This window comes from Electrophorus electricus, chromosome 11 (assembly GCF_041902795.1).
Source record: "Electrophorus electricus isolate QZ-2024a chromosome 11, ASM4190279v1, whole genome shotgun sequence".
Lineage (NCBI taxonomy): Eukaryota > Metazoa > Chordata > Actinopteri > Gymnotiformes > Gymnotidae > Electrophorus > Electrophorus electricus.
Genome location: NC_137507.1, coordinates 23,189,342 through 23,205,228, shown reverse-complemented (window position 1 = coordinate 23,205,228; position 15,887 = coordinate 23,189,342). Strand labels below are relative to the sequence as shown.

The following is a 15,887-nucleotide window of genomic DNA, read 5'->3' as shown; positions in this document are numbered from 1 at the left end:
AGGTGTGTGGATAAGATGGTAAGTTTCCTCCTACGCATCAGAGGAGGCATGATGTGTTTGGGAAGTGGCCATAACTTTAGCAACACATGAATTTGTTTCTGAGGCAAGTTTGAATTTTTTCGTTTGTTTATAGAGGAATTTTTCAATGAGGAGCCAGAAATGTTTTAAGCAATGTACATCCGAACCCATTTTATCATAATAGTTCCCTTCCCCCAGCCCCTGCATATGCTTAAGTGTAAAGAATCTTCTCTGAAAGAACTCAGCTGACACTGAATGAGGTAAGGGGTGTGTTAGGGCTTGGCTTAGGTTGACATTAAATCAATGCTTAAAAAATATTTATTTGAAAGTTTGCTGAACATAGTCTACAGCCAATCTCCAGTGGACTGTCCAAATAGTGTTATGATTATGCGATGTGTACAAGAAAACAGCGGTACACGGACACACAAACAGGCATTCACTCTTCAAACTTCTATAGTCTACAATATTAATGGTTAAAAGAGACAATTAGTTTACTTAGATTAAGGCAATAAACAGTACACTGTTGTGCAGTCTCCTGAATCCACTGTATCATTACAGCTCACACCTTTGTGAATGCTCAACTTTTACTTCAAAACTAGGCACATGTGTTCCATGCTATCAAAAAAGATTACATTCAAAAAAATACAAAAAGACACTTTAAATGTTTTGTACAAAAAGAACAAAACAATTATTCAACTTTATTAACATTAAGTCCCCCCCAAACATTTGAATTCCAGTTTTCTCATTAACAAATAGAAAACAGATCGTGTATACAACAGAGCGAACCTCTACAGCACGGGTCATTCACAAGATAAAAATGAACTTTTTTGCCAACATAACGCGTCTTTGTAGTCCGCTCATGCCTGCTGTTCCTCGCGTCGGCACTGACTTCTCCCCGTTTGTTGTGTGCTGTCTCGCTCAGACCATGGAGGATGCCTAAAACCGGGGGCGTGATGATAATACAGCAGATATAACTTTGTACCATTAACACATAGGCGCGACAGCAGTCTCAGTTTTTTCCCCCTCTGTTGGTATGTCAAGAAAATCCAGAGAATGATTGACAATATATTTGATGCTGTATATATACTATATGAATAACAGTATTTATAATTCCTCGGATGTATATATATCTATATTTCTGTATAAAAAGGATAGCGGGTCAGTTGAGGGGAAGGTAAGTAGAGTTCTCTTGCCCTTGGGGGAGTGGTTAATACTGTACAGGCTGCTGAGATGAGGACTCTCCCCGTGTGCCATGACCAAGGACGCCGGCAGGGCGAAGCCCCGTGTTCTCTTACCCCAGCTATGTCCCACGCCTGACGAACGCGCTCCGTTCAGAACGAAGGTCACCGTTTAACAAGGCTCTTCGGAAAGTCTTGCCTCTCCTGGTTTCTGTACAGTGCTTATTTCAGTTTCGTTAGTCGTTTGGCTATATTTAAAGTATATGCTCCGCCCCCCCACAAGTATTACTCAATCGAGTGCATCTTCCGCAAATGTGTTTACTTAGTACCATTAACTCAAATTACAAAGGTACGTTTCAGTTGATTTTTTTCCCCATGGTTTTCTTTTCTACAAAGAGACAGGAAATCAACATGTTAACCCACTCCAATTCGCCAGATAAGCCAATTACATATAAAGGAAAAAAGAAACAATAAAACCATGTTATAAAGTAAAACTGACAGCAGCTCAGAGAGCAGTGGCTCTCTTGTATTAGTATCTAGGAACGTGTTAAAAATACATGTCCCTTGTGCTAAAGTAACCTAAACCAAACAAAAACCCCAAACAAAATAACAAAAAACAGTACAAATTGCGGAGAATACAGACCCACAGGGGCCATTAAGACAAAAGATGTTAAATGATTAAAAAATTAATATTCTAAATAAAAGCAATAACAATATATTTTTACTCAAATTTCACAATAACATGATAACTTGATTTAAAAAATGAACAACAAACAAAATGCTACCAGTTGCCTTCAACTGCAGGTGTTGGTGCCGTGAGCTGAAGATGGAACCCTTAAAAGGCTTTCAAACCTGTGAGCTTCACAAGGAGCTTTAAGGATGCGTTTTGTCTTGTGGTTGTCTCAGAGCCAGTCTGCACAGGTGGAGGGGCCCGTCGGGTGGGCGGAGGCTCCTGTGGTAGCGCTCTGTACGGGATGGGCCGGGAGCTTGGTGGCTCAGAAGGAAACGCTCGCTGCTTTAACGAAGGATTGGTCCGGAGGGTGATGGGGGAGGGGGGGGTGGTCTAAGAGTGGTTACGTTGCATAGTGGTCGAAGCTCCCCAGGTACTCTAGCGCCGCCCTGTAGCACAGCTGGTACTGGTCCTGTTGGGGGAAGAGGCGTCAGGGTCAGGGCCTGGTTCATCTCTCACAGCCACTGTTACGCATGTCAAACTGATCTGCACTGCACACTGGGGTAAAACTGGCTGTTTCCCCCCATACCCGTGTTCCAATAAAACTGCGTACTTAACACACACTTCACAAGTGGTTTTCTGCTTCTTTTTTATTGTTATTTTTCCCTTCTGCAGATTAGCATATCTGATACACATCAACATTATCAGAGTTGTTTCCAAAGCAAGATGGTTCACAATACTATTAACAACGCACTACACTAACAACGCGCTACACCACTACCGAAACCCCAGCTACCACCGTCTACTTATGGTGTGTACACATCAGTACTAACAACAGTTTCAGTATCATGGCGATTGTTTTATTTTCGCCTCATTGTTGATCTCTGAGACAGCGCTGAGACAGCACTTGACCGTACACGTCTCGGGTGACCAACTCGGAACGGTTATTGACCTTGCGTCATGAATATTATTCCAGATCTCAAGTACTGCATGCTTAATTATATGGTCTTTGAGGAGTGCCTAAAACGACGCAGATGTTAGATCTTGCTACGCGAGCAGACGGAAATTGAGAGGAGGCTTGTGACTGGGCTAATGGGGGTTAATGTGGCTCAGGGATGCTCTGCCGTACCTCTGTTTGCACCATGGCAGGTCGCTGCGTGCGCAGGGTCTTCACCGTCTGGAAGACATCCACCACGCCCTCGTAGCGCATCCTCTCCAGCACGATGCTGAGAGTGATGAACACTCCGGTCCTGCCCACGCCCGCACTGAGGAAGAGCACCGGCCACCGTTACACAAGGTCCGCGGTTACTATACAGGTGCTGCTTTTCATGATACTGAAATAGCAGCCGACAGTTTGTTGCAGTGACCAAAACAACATTAATGCTGGATGTATGTATGTATGTATGTGTGTATTGCATGTACAAGTGTTTTTTTTTGTTTGTTTTTATCTGACAGATGCCTTTTGCTATGTCAGTCAGAAACTCCTCTCTGAATGAGAATGCAATACCTGCAGTGCACAGTGATTGGTCCATCCTGGCCAAACTGCTCCTTGGTTTTGTGCACTTGGCCAATGAAATCGATAAATCCTTCGCCTGTTTTTGGCACTCCTTGCTCTGGCCAATCAGTGAACTGGAACTGGCGAATCGTTCGTGATTGGCCATCCTGTGGGTGCATGCACACACAGCGAGGTTACACTGAGAAACATGGAGAAGCATTCAAACACACACACACACACACACAGGAGCTGTACCCTCCCCATTAGATTGAAACAGCGTGGGAGGTGAGGGCTGGGTCCATATGCTGGCTGTACCGACATGTGCAAAGTGGCTTGGTGTGCACGTGCTGTACTGAGTTCCTGGCCTTTTCATTACCACCATTCTATTTATAGCACACACACACACACACACACACACACACACACACACACACACACACACACACACAGCATTGTGGGCCAGGCAGGCAGCTCCAAAGCTCATGCCTCAGAAGAGAGGTGTGGAGAGAGAGAGATAGACAGACAGACATGGCCCACTAAGAGCTTGGACACAGCCCACCTCATGCACACACGCACGCGCACACACAGTGTTATAAGAAATCGGAGAGAACAGGCATCTGATTTATTCTGTAGTTGAGGGCTGCTCACGAAAGGATGAGACATCGAAACAGGGCTATGGAGACCCTGGGTGGAGAACTGGGATGGAGATCAGGACAGAGAGATGGCGTGGAGGAGCCGAGGTGGAGAGCTAGGATAATGAGCTGTGATGCAACTGAGGGATGGAGAGACACTGTTTAAAGATGGGGTATAGCGATGGGTATAGACATGGGGTATAATGATGGGGTATAGACATGAGGTATAATGATGGGGTATAGAGATGGGTATAGACATGAGGTATAATGATGGGGTATAGAGATGGGTATAGACATGGGGTATAATGATGGGGTATAGACATGGGGTATAATGATGCGGTACAGAGATGGGGTATAGACATGAGGTATAATGATGGGGTATAGACATGAGGTATAATGATGGGGTATAGAGATGGGTATAGACATGAGGTATAATGATGGGGTATAATGATGCGGTATAGAGATGGGGTATAGACATGAGGTATAGCGATGGGGTATAGACATGAGGTATAGCGATGGGTATAGACATGAGGTATAATGATGGGGTATAGAGACGGGTATAGACATGGGGTATAATGATGCGGTACAGAGATGGGGTATAGACATGAGGTATAATGATGGGGTATAGAGATGGGGTATAGACATGAGGTATAATGATGGGGTATAGAGATGGGGTATAGACATGAGGTATAATGATGGGGTATAATGATGCGGTATAGAGATGGGGTATAGACATGAGGTATAATGAAGGGGTATAATGATGGGGAACAGAGATGGGGTATAACGATGGGGTATAATGATGGGGTGGAGAACAGACCACGCACCCTGGCATCGGTCACTTTGAACTCCCGCAGGATATACTGAGGCATGTTGTACTCCGCCATGGGGTCCACCACGAAGTACTGGTACCGGGCTGAGCGCTCGGCAGGCCAGTACTGATGACACTTCTCCTACAGCGAGAGAGAGAGAGAGAGAGAGAGAGAGAGAGAGAGAGCGAGAGCATTAGCTTGTTCTGGATTACAAGTTGGACGTATTTGCACCACATCTTGTTGGGGTAGATGGGTGAAGGGTCCTTACCCGTCCCATCTCTCTCAATTTGGTCAGCATCACTACGATGGTGGAGTTGTGCTCCCACAGCATACGCCAGAAGTCCTCGGTGGTCTCGGCGAGGGGGCCCTGCGTGGCAATGTATGCCTTCTGCTGTCTGCAAGCACACGGGGACGAAGCTTCTTGTCAAAGCCACGCACGGCAGTGTGAACTGTGCAGGGGCTGAGCGAGGGGGTGCCGTGTGACACCCCAGCTGAGCCTGCAGTGTACAGCACAGGGTATTGGGTCAAAAAAACAAACAAACCTAAATCCTTCCCAGCTGGGAGAAATGGGGAGGTCTCTGTACTACCACTAGGTGGCAGCAGTGGGCTGTGAAAAAGGCAAGGGTGGTGATCAGTGTGTGAGTGGCGTGCAGGAGTTTTTCTGTCTCCCTTTCTCCGAGTGTCTGTCTTTCTCTCAGCCAGCCACACACACACACACACACACACACACACACACACACACACACACACACACCCAACCAGCCAGCCATGGGTTACCATCTAATGAAGGTTGCTGCGGGCGATGCAATAACGTGGAAGCTGGAGATTAAAGTCTGCTCAGGGTCTTGTTTCAACAAATAAAGGAATGGCGAGGAAGAGATGGGAAGGAGGAGAGAGCAAGTGAGAGCGAGGAACACGGCGGGGAGGCGCGGCCATGGAGCCTCCTCTGCCGTCCAATGGCGCCCGCACGCATCCGCACGCCTCCCTCGGCGGCGCTCCGGACACGTGCAAACTGGCCGCAGTGCTCGGAGCGTTTCTTCCCAAGAGAACACCGTGAGGTGGTGGTGGTTGCATAGGTGGTGAGGGTGGGGGGCGTGAACTGCATTTCTTGCGTGCGGCGTTTCTTGTGCCACGGCTGGGGAAAGAATGACTCACTGAGCAAACGTGCCACGCACAAACAAGCCCTGGCGTCCAACGTGGCTGTCAGCACGTTCCCTTTAACGGCGCCATCATAAGCCCGTAGGACGAGGAGGCCTTTGTTTGCCGTGTCTGCGCCTGGTGCAAGCGCAACACGCTTAGGTCGGGTGTCGGGTGGCAGGGAGTTGGGAGAGTGAGGGTGGGCCGCACCGCTGTAGTGATTAGAAAACATTTTATTAAGATAGCCGCCGTGCTGGGAGCGGCCGCAATTCCGCAGTGTTTACGCAGGGGGATGGCTCTCGGCGGACAGCCTTTTTATTAAGGCTTATTTCGGTTGGGATTTGGTGTGTGTGTGTGTGTGTGTGTGTGTGTGTGTGTGTGTGTGTGGTGGTGGGGACAGGGGGTGACGTTACCTGTTTGGAGGCTCCAGGCATATAAACCTTACAACTGGAAAGGAGGGATTTTAGGAGAGCAAAGGTCAGGACCATAGAGAACCTGGTGTCATTTATGGTTATTTCATGGTGGGAAAATGAATCAGGAGGAAAATATGAGGGCCAAAAAACCCACCACAGCATTTAGCCACAGTAAGGAAGTGTGGGTGTGGGGATGAGTGGATGATGGGGCGAGTGGGCGTGCGGATGAGTGGACGAGGGAATAAGTGGATGAGTGGGTGTGGGGATGAGTGGATGATGGGGCGAGTGGACGTGCGGATGAGTGGGTGTGGGGATGAGTGGGTGTGGGGATGAGTGGATGATGGGGCGAGTGGACGTGCGGATGAGTGGATGATGGGGCGAGTGGATAAGTGGACGTGGGGAATGAGTGGACGAGGGCATTGACACCACCACCCTGCCATGCATGTGCTCCAGCTAATTCGGCCATTAACGTTCGCTTCCGGTGGCGGCAATTAAAGAACAGTTTCATTTCTCACACACACACACACACACACACACACACACACACACACACACACACACACACACCCTCTGTATTACCTGTAGCCGTCGATGCAGCTGGCATTGATGTAGTCAGAGCCTTCCACGCCCCGGATGGGCTGCAGGCAGACGCGGGACGACTCGAAGGGCATGATGTTGACCAGGCGGTTCTTGAACTTGTTGCAGGGCAGGTTGGCGCTGATGAAGCGAGACGTGTGGGCCTTGGAGTTGGCCAGCCGCTGTGGGGGGAGCAGGGGAGGGGCGGTTCAGAACGACCCAGTGACTCTGCCCCTCTGAGATGGAGCTTGGACAGCCCAGTCTGATGGGCAGGGCTGGAGAACAGTACTCCACTTAAGGAGCTTTTTGCAGCATTTCTAATTTACTTGGTTTATTTTTGCGCTTTTTGAACTTTTACTGCACTAATGTTAAGAGGCGACACCTGCTTTTGACTGCAGTACGTTTCTCTAACAACTAGTTACTTTGGTAAGTTCATATAGTTTGTCCAGCATGTCTATTTTCAGGTTGACTGAACTAAGAAAGAAAGTGCTAAGCATTAACTGTAACTTTTCATAATTTACTAACCAAAGTGTAATTGTTTCAAATCACACAGATAACACCGTTTGCCACGTGCAAACACCCTCACAAAACCCAGTGTGTCACTCTGCTTCTCCCCGCCCTGCTGATTGGCTGCTGGTAGGGGAGGGGGTGTGGCCGCGAGGCGGCTGAGGACTCTGGCTCCGTGTGCTGCGTGGGAGTGAGGGTTGTGCGGGTGGGCCGGTGGGTGGGGGTGGGGTGGTGGTGGCAGAGGCGTGACTGGCAGAGCCGGAGCACAGATGGGCAGGAGAAGGGGCATGGAGTGGCTCCACAAACGCTGCTGCCCACGCCAAATGCTACTTTTACGCTTTTGCAGATGAACCACAGTTTAATCTTTTATTTTCCGCTCTCTGCCATTACCAGCATACATATTTATATATACGTAGATGAAAGCGGTGGAAGGCAATTGCACCACGGAGGATCTGAAAGAGGATATTTGGACATCAGCAGCCCTTTGGCACTGTTGCTTGATCACTCTCTCTCTCACACACACACACACACACACACACACACACACACGTTGGCTGTTCTGGTGAGGGAGGGAGGGGAGCGGCGCAGGGGCTGGCGGGATGCTCCGACTGCCCGAAGCTACGGCCCGTCTGCCGTGCGGGCGCCTCACCTTGAACTCGAGCTCCATGGCGCTGACGGTGTCGCCGGGCGGGGGCTGGCCGAGCTTCTGGATGTGGGCGTAGAGGTTGCGGGCGGGCACCTCTGTGTTGCCGCAGGTGGCCGCCTCCAGCAGGGCCTCGTGGATGAAGACGTACTGGTCCTCTGTCTGGACCATATAGTTACGCTGGGCGCGCATGCACGTCACGTGGCCGTAGATGTCCACCGACTTCTCGTGCTTCATGCGCTCCAGCATGGCGTCGATGACGATCAGGCAGCCCGTGCGGCCGACGCCAGCACTGGGGGGGGAAGAGAAACATTAGCGTGTCCGCAGCAGGGGCTGCATGGGAGGGGTTGCATTGGCGGAGGGTTCCCCTCACCTGCAGTGGACCACCATGGGCCCGGCGTCAGGGGGGTTGCACGCCTTCACCCGCCGCAGGAAGGCCAGGATGGGAGTGGGGTACTCGGGCACGCCGTGATCTGGCCAGGCCATGAACTGGAACTGCCTGATTTCCCTCTTTTCGCTGGAGCCGTTCTGCTCGGTGGGGGGGGTTGTGGGGGGGAATCAAAGGCAGTGGGAAATAAGGCCAAATCCAACCCCCCCCCCCCCCCCCCCCCAAAAAAAAACGGAGCAGAGTGTGTCTACCTTATATAGAGCGAAGGTGCGCACACTGTAGGTAGCCAGCTCCACCGTGTCCAGCATGGTGACCTGGATCATTCCGTACGTCTCCGTCCCCCGGGCAGGCCAGTATTGATCGCACTTCACCTGTGTGTGGTGGGGAGAGAATCAGTCCGAGCCTGGCAACCCCACACGCAAACCCACACGCGGCACTTCATAAACGCCGTAATACCACCCTCTTAAAGCACAAGATATTTTAAATGCTTAAAGTGGTATTTAAGTCTACTGTGCAAAACATAACATATTGGTGACTTTTTTCCGTTCCCCCTTTTGGGCGCCCGCCGCGTGCTATCTGGGCCGGCGTCGGGAAACAGAAGGGCACGCCACCTGCTCCCATAACTCACAAGGACAACACTTCCTACGGATCCAGGGCGGCACTTAGCGAGGCCAGTTTTAAAGAGGCAACGGCACTGCACGGTGCAGCCCGGCTCCTACGTTGGAAACTCAAAATGCGGCTGTTCGTCCTGGGCAGCCCGAATCCGGCAGCTGGGGCGAGACTGGGGCGCCTCTGATGGCGGGCGTGTGGAGCGAACGCTTCTCTCTGCCGGGCGTGAGCTCCGGTCGGGCGGAACTGCCGCCCGTCCGCCGCCCGCAGGTCACCCTGGTCGGCCGTGTCCGGCGTGGGGCTGTGTCGGGAAGCGGGTGAGAGCGCAGAGCGCGAAGCTGGAGGGCTCCTTCTCTTTACGGTCGTGCCCTGACATTTTTACTGCGCGCTTGTGTTCGAGGTCCGTCATGGGCAATTTGCACTGCAGCAGCATCCAACGGGGCGGTTAGTCGGTATTTTTTCTGGTATTTATGTATTCATTTTTTAAAATATATTTTTCTGACCCATATTATATTATGTACTGGCTGGCTGGTTTGAACTCACCCGTGACTTCTCCTCTAATCTGGTCATCATGACAACAGTGCACGTTCTCTGTTCCCACACCATCCTCCAGAAGTCGGTGAGCGTCTCAGGCAGGGGGCCCTGCGTTGCAATGTAAGCATTCTGCTTGCGGTAGCCATCGATGTAGTTGGCGTTGATGTAGTCACTTCCTGGAACCGCTGCGGTTGGAAGGGGGGGGGGTGTGTGTGTGTGTAAGGGTTTGCGAAACGGTGGCGTGGTCGAGAGCTCAGTAAACACAGAAACGTTCAAAAGGAGTCCTCGACTCTCACCGTCCACGGAGGTCAGGACAACCCTGGAGTGGTCGTAGGCGATGACGTTGGCATAGCGGTTTTTGGGCTTGTTGACCTCCATGTTGGAATTCTCCCAGGTGAACTGCTGGCCAGGGTCGATGGACTAAACAGAGAGGGGAAGAAAAGAGAGAGAGAGAAAACATTACATAAACAAATGCTGTGAACTCTTCTACCCAGTTCTCACGAGAAGATCCTTTGTTCGCATGCTTGGTAGCAGGATCACGAGTCCGCAACCCAGAATGCCGCAAGGACTAGAATCACGACCATCAGGCTTTGTTTCTATAGCAACCCCACACTTTGGAAAGAACGACCCAAGAGAAGCAGGGGTGTGCGTGAAGGATGTGGAGTCTCCCACAGAGGGTGCGCCAGCCGGCGGGCAGGCGGCAGCCGGGCCTCCCTCGCCGTGAGCGTTGGCGCACGCCCACGTCAAAGCAGCCCGTGCACTCGGGTCACAACAGAGTGGAAACGCCACGCAGTAACCGCAGACGCAAACGTCTTATGTGGGGGCTGAGAATCGGGCTGAAGTTTGCGGCGATGCTGCGCATCAGAGGATCAGGCCTTTGTTGCGGTTTCCCTGACTACCTCCGAGCCGGCTCAAGAGCGGGCTTCGCTGAGCTCCGCTCAGAAGCAACTCCCCCACCCCTGACACCCCACCCTTGAAGTTTAACAAGCTGAAATGTAATTGGTCGAGTGCTGGGGGAGGTGCTTAGGGTGGTGTCCGCATAGCTGGGCTATCTGCGCCAGATTCCGTCTTCGCTCGCGGGTCACTAGGATGCCTCGCTCACACGAGGAGCCGTGAGTCCCAGGGAAGGAGAGCGAGGGAGGGAGGGAGAAAGGGAGAGAGAGAGAGAAGAGGCGCAATAAACCCTTTTATATATCCCTGACTGCTGGGGCAATAGCGTCCCTCCCCTGGCACGCGGCGGTACGAAGCGTGTGCGCTCTGAATTACTACCGCATGTGGACACAAGTGACAACCACGCAGCCATGTCTGAAGCAAACCGGCTGGCTCACCGAATAAAACATGAGCTCCAGGTCTGCTGCAACAGTAGGGAAACGCACAAACACACCGCCGCGTCTGCTCCCGTGCCCGTCCGGCTACGAGGCAGACGGAGGGGCAAAACTCGCCTTGAGGTGGCGAGATCCGCCAAGTCCTGAAACGCCGGACGCACATAAGATGTGCCCCACAGTCGCGGGAGCGGTTTCGGATGCGGCGAGATGTGGCTCGTTTGTTCCGTTTTCCGATGGAGGATGAAAGCCGCCCTCTGGATGGTGCTGGCAGCAGCCCCTTCCCCGCGCGTGAGGACTGGAGCCCTTCTTCTGACTTTGGTAGATTAAATGTTGGGGGCGGGTGGGTAAGCCTGGGGCGGTGGGTTCCTACGCTTCCTTTGCCTCCTTGCGATCGGCCGTGGATCTCATCTTCCTCGCTCGATAATGTCACGGAGCCTCTTTTGTTATTCGCCATCAATCCGCGTACCCCGGACGGGGTCCGGACCGGCGCGCCGTCCATCGGTCCGCGCGCCTTTCGCACCTCGGACGGGATGGCCGGCTCCTCGCCACCCCCGCGGTCGCCTCTCTGCCACGGCGGACGACGGGCGTGACACGCCTCTGTCGCGGAGGCTAACCCCGAGCTTTGAGCCGGAGCGGTTTAACACTAATAACCTCTTTAAACCGTCACAACGGGAAGCCTGCGTTAAGAAGCGGAAAGGCGGCCGTTTTCTCTCCGAAGGAATAGCTGCTCTCCGAGGTAAACAGAACCAGTTCCATGCTGGATAAGTATAAACTGCGGTGTTGAGTGTTTGACAAGATAAGTGCCGCTCGCCCCAACGCCGACGCGCCGAGCACTCGGCCCAAGGTAAAAACGTGTCAGCTGCCGCCGAGGTAAGGCGAGACGACTGTTGTGTCCGTGCCTCGAGAAACACGGGGAGGCGAGCATGCTTGGCTCGATGAGCTCGAGAGACGTGGATAATGAGTCACGGGGGTAGGGGTGGGGGCCAGGGGTGGTCATGGCTGCGCTGACTGTCCATCGGCTCGGGTCGTGTCTGTGAGGCGCCTGGCGTGGGCGGGGTCACGCCCAGCAGGAAGGCAAGATCTGCGCCGCGTGGTCAAAACAAAACAAACGACAAAAGCCACGTCTGTGAAATGACTGCGGCCCCGGGCACGGCTCGGCACGCAGGGCCTGAGAAAACGCTGCAGAGATGCACAATGGAAAAATGACACGACTAGCTCTGTGGCGGAACCCAGCTCGATGCGTGCGACGCGCCTATTGGTCAACCTTGTTTGGATCTCTCGTTGGTCCAGTGCTCTCCTATCCGGGATCTGTGATGGCGAGAGTAGGCGGGCGTCGCTGTTCGCAGACGCGGCGGGAAACAACGGCACTCCGCACGGGATTCGGTGGTGGTGGGGGGGGGGGGGGGGGGATCACAACAACCGATGTGGCCGTGACCTGCTGACTGCCACCTGCTGGTGACACCAGGTGCCTCCCCTTGGCCCAGGTACACCCATCTGTTCCCTAGGGGAGGGAGCCTTCCTTAACAGGAGGGGATGACACCGTTGGCTGCCAAGAGCAGACGGCGAGTGTTTTACGGACTGCGGCGGGTTGGCGACGCGTGAATCAGCCCCCCCCAGTGGTGGGAGGGAGGCAGCGCGTTTTGCAGAACGCTGAGGTGGTGCTTTTCTGAGACGCTGTCAGAAAAGAGCACCTGAAGATGATGTAGTGAAAATGGGGCATGTGTAGGAAAATTACCCAGTGCTCAAACGCCCTCAGCACAAAGGCATATAAAGGAATGGCAAATGTTAGATTTGGGCCAGCAAAGAATTAATTTCAGTTTTATACTGATCAACCTGAATAAATTTCATACTTGTTTAATTAGGCTGAAATCCTGCAGAAACCTGTCCCTTCACAGTGGGCCCTGACAAGCGCAGAGTACACGAAGCCTGAATTCACCCGTGGCAGGAAAATGCCAGAATTTTTGAAGTAATAAAAATCATTGTAGATTAACCATCACATCGCTAACTCTTTACTAATGGGAGCAGCCATGATTCTTTGCCATACTAGTCTGAGTTTTAAACAAACTGAAGAATCAGTACACAGTTGGTTTTTACAGTACTGAAGTACAGTACATACGGCAAACACCAGGAGACATTTTAAATCTTTTGTACCATTTTACTTAAAAACATCCCTCTTCTTTAGATCTGCTTAAATCTAAGCTCGTGCCAAGGAAAATCCTTTACAGGTGATATCTTGACCGACACAATCAGTGTTGATGCCGACTTTCCTGCCTGCTCGGCAAACGGAAGGATATGAGCAGACCCTCCGTGCGTGCGGAAAACGTTTGCGGAAATCGGTTCACATCTGCATTCGCACTGCTAGGAGGACGGAAAACACGACGGCTGCGTAGTGCTGATCAGGGCCGCTGATGTCGATCAGCAGACGCGTCGCGGGGGAAAAAAACCCTCAAAAAACGGCAAGATAACAGATAAAGAAAAAAATGAATACAAAAAGAAGCTGGATTGTTGTCAGAAGCAGTGAAGTAGGGAAGAGTGACGCTAGTTAATTAGTACTGGTGGTAATGATAGTTAAGACCTCAGAGGCCCGAAGGTTTCACACCCACACACCACGACCACACACTAAACCGAATTCTGGGCTATGAAATGATAATGAAATGAACTTTCAAACACGAAACATTTTCCAGGTTTATCCCCCCCGCTGCAGTATAGCAAAAGCTGCCATTTGCAGTTAAGGTTGGGCAATATGTTTTTTTAAAAAAATAACCCACATCTCAATGTTCAAGAGATATGACAATATACAATATGATATGATGGCAACCTTAAAGTATATTGTTAAATAATAAGCATTTATTTGAAGCACTAGAAAAGCACGCTGGATTATCCAGCTGTCCGTTCCTCTTCGTGGCGTTTCACCGACTCAGCAAACTGCGGTGGATGATGTAGTTTGAGACGGGGAAATAAAGTTGTGCTGCTGCCTTTAGTTTCGATGTCTGTACTGCACACTTCGCACTACACACTGCTCCAAACCAAACCATACCATGTCTCCACAAACACGTGTCTGTTTTGGAATGCAATCTTCACCATTGCTTTCGTCTTCGTGATGAATGTGGTGAGAACTGCTGCAGTGGCACGCACCAACCACGGCGGGCCGACGGGCTGTGTGCATGCGTGCGCGTTCGCATGAGAGGGAAATAGACAGGTGTGAGAGGAGTGTGAAAAATATATTATACTTTTGCTTCATTACCTTTCGTTTCATATAAATCTGCGGCAAGAAATTGTGTCGTCAACCTGCAACAATTTGTCTTGTAAAGAGCAAACTGTTTAAAAAAATGTAGATCGTTTGGGTTAAAGAGCAGCGCCATCTTCTTAAGAGACGCGCAGAATTCAATGGTCTGTGATTTCTAAAGTCTGCTTTAAGTACCGAAGGGAAATGTACGTACATGAACTGCTCCGAGTAAAAGCAGGCCTAAAGCACTGAATATTGTAATATGACAATCACACACAATGCTACCTGACTGCTAGAGACATATTTCATGTTTTGGAAGCGTTTTTGTTTCTTGATGTAGTTGTAAAATAGGCTAATGTTGAGTGGGCTATGCTATGGGATTAACTGACGTGATTAGCTGGTGTTAAAATGGAACAAGTAAAATGAGATAATCCAGTGTATCTATGAAGACACTGAGCATTTATTTTCTTAAATTGTCGCAGGGGTCTCCGCAGTGTGCCTTCCCTTCGATATGGAACTGTGTATAACTTTTACAACACAGAACACAGTGTGGAAAAACAGGAGGACCCAGTATGTCAGAAAGCGTTACTGCCGACTCCGCTGTACAGGGCGTAAAGCGCAGGGGGCTGACCCTACCTCGTACTCCTGTGAGAAGCGGAGACCGTCGTTGGCCTTGAGGCGCTCGATGTGGTCAGCCAGGTCGCACACGGGGATGGGCGGGTGCTCCCGCATTCCTGGGGCGGGAAGGAGAGGAAAGGAAGAGGAGGCTTTGAGTAAGACGCAGGCCGACACCGGCACGCTGACTCTGGACACACGGGTCGCTGGTGGCAGGGGGCTGTTATGAAGGTATGCGCTGTGGTGCAATGTAAGGCTGCGACAATGCAGGGTAAACGATAAGTTCGGGGGGGGGGGGGGGATGTTTTTAGCATGTTTCTGTGCCGTCATGCGGTGGAAGGAGCAGATGTGAGCTGAAGTAGCGGGCACGCATGGCAGACACCCACGCACAGGGACCACGGGCTCTTCACCAACAGAGTGGCCCCGTTTCGTGGTTAAAAAAAAACAAAAACCCCGCAATGATACTGGCGGGGGTGTGGATTTGCGAGAGGAGAATCCCTACGCGCCGCTATGGCTCCCCTCCCCCACACTGGCCGTGCGGCCCTGGCTGACCTCCACCGCAGACCGGACAACTCGTCTTCGCGAGTGATTAGGACCCTCGTCTCTCTTATAATGATTTAGAACGAATTGACCAGAGCAAATTCCCCCCTGAACTCCGTATAGGGTGTGCTTTTGAGAGGATCTGGGAATATCTGGGGTGGGGTGGGGTGGGGGGGTTCAGGCGCAGAATGAGAACAGGGAGTCTAATAACGCGCTGTCAGAACTACAGTACATGACAGATACATCTTAGCAATTACACACATGCGTTAGAGGGGTTTTTTTTTTTTTGCATTAGGACATTACACTCCCAGTGGTTGGAGTGGGGCGTCTCACTAGGCACGAGCGCGCCATGTAATGGGACCTACTCTGTCATGGGCCACTAATGTACGAAGCAAGGCACTGGCGGCCTTGTGCGGCTGTTAGTCTGAGACCGTCGGTGCGGCCTCCGTGAGGATACTCGAGATGCCCTGCTCTCCTCTGCTTCTGTCTTCGGTATGGACGTCAGAAACAACACACTAGCCCCCCACCCCCACCCCGACTTTGTGTGTGGAGCAAGTCTTCCATTACAAAAT

General features: G+C 51.4%; 1 protein-coding gene across 19 annotated transcripts in view; it reads right to left on the bottom strand.

Moving 5' to 3' along the window:
- Positions 1-318: 318 nt before the first annotated feature.
- ptprfb (protein tyrosine phosphatase receptor type Fb) overlaps positions 319-15,887 on the bottom strand; it is a 116,503-nt gene continuing 100,934 nt past the window's right edge. For 17 of the 19 annotated variants that reach the window (XM_081723829.1, XM_081723827.1, XM_081723833.1 and 14 more), the window contains 12 exons: positions 14,797-14,894; positions 9,906-10,029; positions 9,619-9,794; positions 8,718-8,837; positions 8,452-8,606; positions 8,085-8,370; positions 6,932-7,110; positions 5,071-5,197; positions 4,818-4,943; positions 3,374-3,528; positions 2,996-3,131; positions 319-2,338 (listed from right to left, as the gene is read on the bottom strand). In XM_081723829.1, the coding sequence (XP_081579955.1) occupies positions 2,270-2,338; positions 2,996-3,131; positions 3,374-3,528; positions 4,818-4,943; positions 5,071-5,197; positions 6,932-7,110; positions 8,085-8,370; positions 8,452-8,606; positions 8,718-8,837; positions 9,619-9,794; positions 9,906-10,029; positions 14,797-14,894 (1,751 nt within the window). In that variant the 3' untranslated portion in view covers positions 319-2,269. Of the gene's footprint in view, positions 2,339-2,995; positions 3,132-3,373; positions 3,529-4,817; positions 4,944-5,070; positions 5,198-6,931; positions 7,111-8,084; positions 8,371-8,451; positions 8,607-8,717; positions 8,838-9,618; positions 9,795-9,905; positions 10,030-14,796; positions 14,895-15,887 lie in introns of those variants that run through there. The other 2 variants (XR_014126162.1, XR_014126164.1) reach the window with 2 other exon arrangements.